Here is an 8,933-nt window from a genome sequence, read left to right as displayed (position 1 = left end):
TCAAGGAAGTGTATATCAAAGTAGTTTACTCCCCTCTTTGAGCCAATTAAAAAGAATGGCCTCAAAATTCGGTGGCGCCCTCTTCGAAAAAGCGCTAACTTTGCGAAGAGGGTTACCGTGCTTGTGTGAAAAACGATAAAAAGTGAAGCTAACCAACTGTGCTATTCCTATTCTGCTTCTGGAGAAACGAAAGAGAACGTCAAAACAAAGACTGCAATCTGAAACAATGCGCGGACTTCCGTGGACATTTTTTAGGGCTAAGTGAATAATCTTTTTATGTACGATCTGTGGATTGATCCAGCACTTCGATACTTTCGGGAAAAGAATAGAGGAGGAGGGCGTTGACCTCCCCAATGATCGCACTCCTTTCTTTGAGCCTATTAAGAAAGTGTGCTCAAAATCCGGTGGCGCCCTCTTCGAAAAAGAGCCCACTTTGCGAACAAAGTTGCCCTACTTTTATTGTGTCCAAAAAAAAAAAGATCAAAGTGAAATGAACTTAACTACATGTAGTTTTATAAACTAGAATTCAAAATTCGGAAGAATACTCTTTCTAAATGGTTATGATGACAAACAGCCTCTTTTCAAGTGGAAGGAGAGACTGTTTTCGTGGTCGAATTTGGCGTTAGAATTAGAGGCGAGAGGTCATTAAATAATATTTTTTAAACCCCAAAACTCCGCCCTGAGCGGACCCGAACAGCTCATTTTAGACCGACGAACAGCTGCTGCAGTCGATCTGTACGCGCAAGGGAATGCTCTTCCAATTCTTCTTCTGGAGAAACGGAAGAGTGTTTTAAAGCAGCAGCGAGTGCAGCGCCATCTGAAGCAATGCGCGGACTTTCGTGGACACTTTTTTGGCAGAGTGAACCATTTGGTGGTGTACGATCTTTGCATCTCATTATACAGGGTGCCCATTTGGTGATCGGGTCTATTCAGGGCGGTTTACTAGCCAGATTGAGAGCGCAAAGCGGCTATCGTGGCACAAGCCCATCGAGCCGACTCGTCGCCTCATAAAACAAACGTGTTTGTTTTCAGGCGATGAGTCGGGCGATCGCCCCCGATTCGACCCGACCCGGCCCGATCCCATCCGCAATGTGCACCCGACGCACAGGACTCCATCCGCTCTGATCGTACTTTTGATGAACGGGGATCCTCTCCCAGCCTAAGAGTCTAAACTATAGTGTGGTTAAAAATGCATGGCGCAACTAATGTTCAAATATCCCCTCTACTGTTGAACATAAATTCTCCAACTTTTGCATACTGACTTATATTAATTTGTCTTAACTGGTGAATATTTTTTCAAACACCTGTTAGCTGGATTCTAGAAAATTCTTTAATAGATACTAATAAAAAATCCAAGTGGGTGGTTTATACAGATTTTACAAGATTTACAGCTGGGGCAATATTCCTTTTAAAACAAAGTTCGTCATGTCTTTCTAATCTCGACACTATTTTTATTGAACGAATGCTTTGAGAAACTATAGTCAAAAAACTGTGTTCACTATAAAAATGTATTTCTTGTAACAAGTTTTGCTACTAAAAAGTGCCATTGATGAACTGTGACGTAGGCCATATGCGTGTATACAAAATGTGTGTGAGAAGCGGGAAGTGCTGTGAACAAAACCATCTTCCGCGTGAAAGAGATTTATGGTATTTTATATAAATTTACGAAGAAACGTATTTTAATCTAGCCTCAATTGTTGTGCGAAAATATGATTAAGTTAAGACAAATTGATACAAACTGCGGTGCAAAGCTTGAGTGACGGTGATTCACCCGTTTAAGAGATATTTGAAGATAAGTTGCACCACGAATTTTTGACCGCACTATAGTTATCGCTCCCACGTCAACTTGGCTGGTGGACAAGAGATGAACGTCTTGGGTAACTTTAGTTTGTTAAATCCACTCGGGTTTTCAGCACGCCCTGCGCTCAGTCCGAAACTTTATTTATTCCAGCTCCAATCCTGGAAGAGGTATTTCACTGCTACACGAAATTTCTACCAATTTTGCATTTTTCACGCCTTATTTAAAGAAATTATTGTTTTGTTAATGTCTTTCATCGAGTAAACAGTTTTGACATTTTAACATTATTAGTATATTATGTGGATAGGTTAGGTTGCTTTATTAATGCCACTTTTTCATCTTCTTTCTCTTTCCTTTCCCGCTTTTCTACTTTCATCCCCCTCCTTCTTTTTTTATGTTTTTCCATCCTGTTGTTTTTTACTTGTCCTCTCTCCCTTCTTCCCCTTCTCTCTCTCCTCGCTCTGTCTCTGTCTCTGTCTCTGTCTCTGTCTCTGTCTCTGTCTCTGTCTCTGTCTCTGTCTCTCTCTCTCTCTCTCACTCTCACTCTCTCTCTCTCTTTCTCTCTCTTTCCCTCCCTCTCTCTCCCATCCCCCACCCCTCTCTCTTTCTCTCACCCAAACCCAAACACAAACACACACACACACACACACACACACACACACACACACACACACACACACACACACACACACATACACAGCGCTCACGCATCCACACACTCACACACACATATATACACACACAAAAACACACACTCACACAAAAACACACACGCACGTCCGCACAAACACACACACTCACACACACACTCAGACACTCACACACGCATACACACACATATTCTCTCTCTCTCTCTCTCTCTCTCTCTCTCTCTCTCTCTCTCTCTCACACACACACACACACACACACACACAGACACTCACACACACAAACACACAGACACGCACGCACACACACCCACACACAGACACGCACACACACACGCTCACAGTAAAAGAAGCCTTCCATCCTCCTCAGACAACGGACGCAGGCAATAACCAAGGGAAACAACAAGTGTTGCCTATCCTGACATCATGAGAGCATGGATTGTTCCCCTTTTGCTGGTAGCTTTGACCAGAGGTAGGTCGTCCTGATCCCAGGCCAAAACTGCTTCCACGTAACAACAACAACAACAACAACAACATCAACAACAACAACAATAATAACAATAATAATAATAATAATAATAATAATAATAATAATAATAATAATAATAATGATAATGATAATAATATTAATAATAATAATAATAATAATAATAATAATAATAATAATAATAATAATAATAATAAGGGGTTTGGAGGAAAGGGGGAGGGGGATCGCCTGGTTTTACACGTAAAATTACAGAGAAAAAGGAAGTTTGGTGACTTTTATGTGCCTGTGATTAACGTTTTCCAGTAAAAATCCACTCTGAAACGTGTTTTAAAAGAACACAAAAAATGTGTTGAGCCAAAAAAACAACAAAAAAAACCACTTTGATTTCAAAAAGTGTCCATTAGGATTAGGTGCTAAAATAACGAATTTTGCAATTTCAGAATTTTGACGAGCGTCTGATTTCAAAGGGTTCTGAAAATTGTGTGTCCATTGCATTATATGTTTTTAGATACATAGACTCTATTATGTACATAAAAAGACAGACAGACAGACAGATAAGCAGACACATAGACAGACAGACTGAGAGAGAGAGAGAGAGAGAGAGAGAGATAGAGAGACAGACAGACAGACAGACAGACAGACAGACAGACAGACAGACAGACAGACAGACAGACAGACAGACAGACAGACAGACAGACAGACAGACAACTGGACAGATAGACAGAGAAATAGATCGAAAGATAAGACACCCCCGTCCCCGTCCCCGTCCCCCGTGCCCCCCCCCCCTGTGTTACCAATATTATGATCTACCTTCCCCTCCACCCCCACCCCTCCCCCTGTGTTACCAATGTGATTATAACGGTTAGAACTCTTCCTGTTGTCCGTGTCAAACGTCTGGGTTGAGTAGTTCCTGGAAGTAATTTTCCTATCTTTTCTTAATGGCATGCTTGCTGAGAATGGCATTACCCTCTTTATCGTTTATAATGCATGTCGGGTTGTATGGATCTTTCCTTACCCCCATGCTGTTAACACTTGTATAAAACGGTCTAGGGTTTTCCTTGCAGATTTTGGTTAGTTTCCGCTAAATATTTTCCATGCATTTTCTTTAGCAGTTTTGATGATTCTTCTGGTCTCTCTTCTCGCTTTCCTGTATTCTATATAGTCCTCTTCGGTCTTTAACTTCTGCCATTTCATGAATATCTTCTTTTTAATTCTAATTGCTTCTTTGGTTTCGTCATCCCACCAGCATGTTGTTCTGCCTTTGTCTCCGCCTATTCGCTTGGTGCCACAACTGTTTTTTAGTTTTTCTGACAGGGATTTTTTGAAAGTTTGCTATTCGTCTTCTACGCTTTGGTCTCAGGTGACAGCTTATTGTACTCCTAGATAATTCCATCTTCGATTGCCATTTTGATGTCTGGTTCTTCCAATTTTCTTATGTCGGTCGTGGCTTTTCCCCTGTTCTTCTTTGTTTGCTTTACATTGCTGGTTGTGAGAGTAAGTATCACAGGTCTGTGTTCCGTGTCGATGATGTAGTTTGGAACAGCTCTCGAGTCTTTGGCGGTATGTCTTTGTTTTCTGTGCATCAGGATGAAACCAATTTGTGGTGCATGGTTCTGGTCATTCCATCAGTGCCAGGTCTTGATTTGGCTTAGTCTGTGTTGGAAAAATGTGTTCGTAATCATCATGTCGTGCTCAGCGCATAAGTTTAGTATCATTTCTCCATTGCTCTTGCATTCTGTATCTTTATCACTGTGGGCTCCAAAGTACTCCTCCCAGGGTGTTCTTCTATGTCCAACTCTCCCATTTAAACCTCCCAAGATAAATATATCTTCTTTGTTCTTGGTGGTGTTAATGTGGTCACTCAGGTCTTGGAAATACGATTGTCTGTCTTCTTTTGTGTAGCTATCGTTACAAGGATCATATGAATCGATGAACGTTGTTGTTTTGCCACCCTCTAGCAGATTTGTGCTCACTATTCTCTCTGACATCTGATTGATTTCATATATTGTATCCATTTTGGCTGGGTGTATGATGAAAGCTACACCATGTTTGGCTATCTCATTTTCAGGTGTTCCACTCCAGATCAGGAGGTAGCCTTAGGCTAGTACCGCACTGCGACAGTTTGTCCAGGGACAGACCCGTCGGGATTTTGAAACCTTTGAATTAGAGTGTAATGTACCACACCTGCTGGGATTCTTGTCGATTTGAGTCCCGAGCAGTTGTGAATTGCTACAAAATCGGTGGGACAGGACAATCCCAGTCCTGGGTAAATATCACCTGTGATTATAGAGAAATATAGCCGCATGCCGCATTAGGACAAAACTGTCTCAGACTTGGTGGCGCCAGCTGTCAAGATCGTGGAGCTTGCGCGTTGTGGCGTATAATCACTTTAAATTTTGCCTCCGTGAAGGATTAAACTTGGGGTTCAACATTTCGAAAATGATTAACGCATCTCTAAACTGATTTCCTATTCGGAATCAGCGTCTCAAGATAAGCAAAATGGCTCGCGGAGAACCTAATTTGATGCGATACTATGTAAATTTTAGCAAATATTTTTTTTAATTAATCGCCAATGGTGAAGTTGTGTATCAAGGTTTTGCATCTCGATCCACAACTTTATTGTCAGCTGCAGTCGCTCGGTTGTTTCTAAAATGTCTATTCTCATCAAAATGGCTGTTGATCCAAATTGGATAGAAAACATTATTTGTGCAGTGGAATATAAAACATGTTTGTACAACAAGGCTGATGTTGGCTGTTGCAATCGAGACATAAAAGACAAGATGCAATCTAGATCTGGCCTAGTACCGGCCAAATGGTGAAACACGCACGCACACAAAAATTGTAATTTATTAAAATTTAACTTCATAATCTGGTATTAAATTGAGTTTCTCGCGTGCTTTTTGCTAGTTTTGGGGGTCGCTGATCACGAAAATCTTAATACTTTTTTATTTGGGCAATACTTAGGACATTTTTAGAATGCATTTTTAACTCCGCCTTGGGCAACAACACAGAAGCTGCCTAATGCGCCGGGTCAGTCCTGTCCTAGTGCGGTATCTGTTTTGATACATAAAAAATCGACGGTGAGACAAGAGTGTCGTAGTGCGGTACTAGCCTTATGGGTCAGCTTGCTGTGGTTGCCTCTCTTCCTTATGTCTGACAAGCCCATGATTGCAATTTTCTTTCTTTCCATGGAATTCTCTATTTCTGGTTCTTTGTCACCAAGTCCGCTGACATTTCATGTGCCTATTTTAATTGTTGTACTTGCTCACTGTCAGTTTACTTTTCCTGGTCTTTTTCCGCTTGAATCAGTCCCCGTGTGTTCTCCTTTGTTTGTCTCGTAGCATTAATCCGCGGTTGGCTTGCTAGGCCGATTACGGTTTAGCCAGCAACGTTTCGGGGGGGTCACGGCAAGACGTTCAGTGACATTTAGTCAAAGTACACTATATACTTCACCCAGAACCAGCTATCCCCTACTTTGTCGTGTTTCCACCTCCCCCGACGGGGATGAAGGGTTCTATATTTGGAGGCTCCCTAGTGTTGCCAATGTGTCCCCCGTCCTTTGTTTACCAATTTGTGAGGCAGCGTGGTGGAATCAGGCTCTCGTCCATTTTTGGGCATGTAGAGTTATTGGTATCATATTACAGCTTGTTCACTTGTCTTCATTTGGATGAAAAAAAAAACATCATTTATCTTGAATACAAGTCGATATATTTGCAAAAGAAGGAGGTGGGGGTCACTTGTTTTCAGAGGTAAAATTAGTGAGAAAATGGCCACCAAAAATTAGTTATTTCCTTAGCTTAAGAGTCCGTGGTAACTGCAAATTTACATTTTGTGTGCCTTTAATCAACGTTTTTCAGAAAAATCCACACAGAAATGAGTTTTTTAATGGGCATGAAAGATGTTGATAAAAAAATTGATAAAAATTCACAAACCTGCGGAAAAATGCAAGTTTCTTCACTTTGATTATTTTGACGAGAGCCTGATTCCGCCACGCTGCCTCAAATTTGATTCCAGGTGACAGCACAAGGGAAATGTGTGAAATGGTCGCCTATCCTGGTAGAATCGCTGATCCTAGTACAGCGGACTATTCAAGGAACGTAACAGACGGACAAGTACGTACTTCAGAATTACAAAGCTCTATCTGACGTTTTTGACCATTTTAAGTTTCTCAGATCATGAGGTCAGCAACCAATAAATGTTCTATCGCCTCTATCAAAATCGTAAGATTATTCTTTGTCGTTATCAGGTTTTTCAATGAATTGCATTCGAAAAAGCTTGACGTGTTATGAAACAAAAATGTTTTACTTCAAGAGTTCTCAAAATTATCTGGGCAGATAGTCTAGAACTTTGTAATTCTGAGGTAGCGAGGTAGGTATAGCTCGCCATGTCCATTCATAAGCCTGCGTGCGTCCCTGGCGTTGTCATCGTCGTCATCACCGTCATCATCATCATCATCATCATCATCATAATAATCATCATCATCATCATCATCATCATCATCATCATCATCATCATCATCATCATCATCATCATCATCATCATTATTATTATCATCATTATGATTATTATTATTATTATTATCATCATCTTCATCATCATCATCATCATCAATCATCATCATCATCATAGTCGACGTCGTTACTACTGTAAAAATGACAATTTTTTTACTGTGAAAAAAGGGGAGGGGGGGTTGTAAGTGTGTATTTGTGTTTGTGTGTGTGTTTGCGTGTGTGTGTGTGTGTGAGTGTGTGTGTGTGTGTGTGTGTGTGTGTGTGTGTGTGTGTGTTACAAGAAGGAGAATAAAAAGGGGGGAGGGAGTGTATGTTGTTCATGTGGGGTATATTAAGCACTTTCCCTTAGAACATATGCTTATTGGTCAAATTGGTCTGATTTGGATGTGTCACCGATAAGTGACAGGAGAATAGTGTTAAAGAAGAAAATAAAATTATCTAGGCAAAAGACAAAGAAAAATAAAGACGAAAATGGAAAATTGTGACCACTGTCCTCTTCCACCTGGAGTAGGCCTATCAATATTCATTACTTACGTTCACAATAATATTAATCTTACTCTCACTTGACCTATTTAATTTAAGTACCCAATCAAAAGCCCTATTATCTCTTCCTACAATTGGTCGCTTTTAAGGACAAGCGGGCTAACCCAGATTTCGTTGGTTTCCAGATATCTTGACCCAATACCAAAAACGGGCATTTCCCTACCTAAAGGAGAAGTTTGGTTTTATAGGTGTGTATATTTGATTGGTTATAGAGAAAACTCTCCTTGTATTTTATAGAAACTAAACAAGGGGCAAAAACTTTACCTCCGATGTTCTCAAAACAGCATTTTTCGTGATAGCCCCGTTGTGCTTAAAAGAGACCAATTAAATGGTTCATCTATCCATACAAAAAAAACATTGTCCATTTCTACAACAATGATGCCACATCCACAAAAAGCTCACTTCTTGTATATCAGGACGCTTTGCTGTAAGGAAGGGAGGTTGTTGTGGGGGGGTTTTTTTGGGGGGGAGGAGGGTCTAAGTTAATTTCTACCAAAACGCCCCCTCCCCTACCCAATAATATCTCCCTTTTGGTATTTCGTAAGAAAGAAAAAAAGGGAGAACGGGGGTTCAAGATAATTTCTATTACAATGACGCACCCCCCCCCCCTCCTTTTTTTTTCTCTCATCGCCACCTCCGACTCGCTCCTGATATTATTTCGGGACACTAAACAGTCTTGGAGAAGAGATGGGGTAGTTCCAGATTAATTTCTACAACAATGAACCACGCCCCCCCTTTCCAAATCTCACTTCAGGATCTACAGGCTTGTATGGACATGTGTAATGCCAACTCGTCTTGCAAATCCACCTTCCTGACTGACGATCAAGTGTGCCACTTTTGGCCCCGACAGCAAAGCCTTTCCGATGGAAGCTCGTCCGGATACGCCATAAAATTATGCTTCAGTCCGAATGGTGAGGAAGGGCATGACTGTGGAAGTCGCAGAGGGG

General features: G+C 41.1%; 1 protein-coding gene across 1 annotated transcript in view; it reads left to right on the top strand.

Moving 5' to 3' along the window:
- Positions 1-8,933, top strand: part of LOC101861590 — a gene marked incomplete at its 3' end in the record, with an annotated part of 51,025 nt that overhangs the window by 27,875 nt on the left and 14,217 nt on the right. Inside the window, 3 exon segments of the mRNA XM_013083691.1 lie at positions 2,816-2,917; positions 6,947-7,044; positions 8,741-8,897. Coding sequence (XP_012939145.1) covers positions 2,872-2,917; positions 6,947-7,044; positions 8,741-8,897 — 301 coding nt within the window.

This window comes from Aplysia californica, unplaced genomic scaffold (assembly GCF_000002075.1).
Source record: "Aplysia californica isolate F4 #8 unplaced genomic scaffold, AplCal3.0 scaffold00249, whole genome shotgun sequence".
In the NCBI taxonomy this organism is placed as follows: Eukaryota; Metazoa; Mollusca; class Gastropoda; order Aplysiida; family Aplysiidae; genus Aplysia; species Aplysia californica.
Note: the sequence above shows the minus strand (reverse complement) of the source record. Positions and strands in the feature narration are given on the sequence as shown.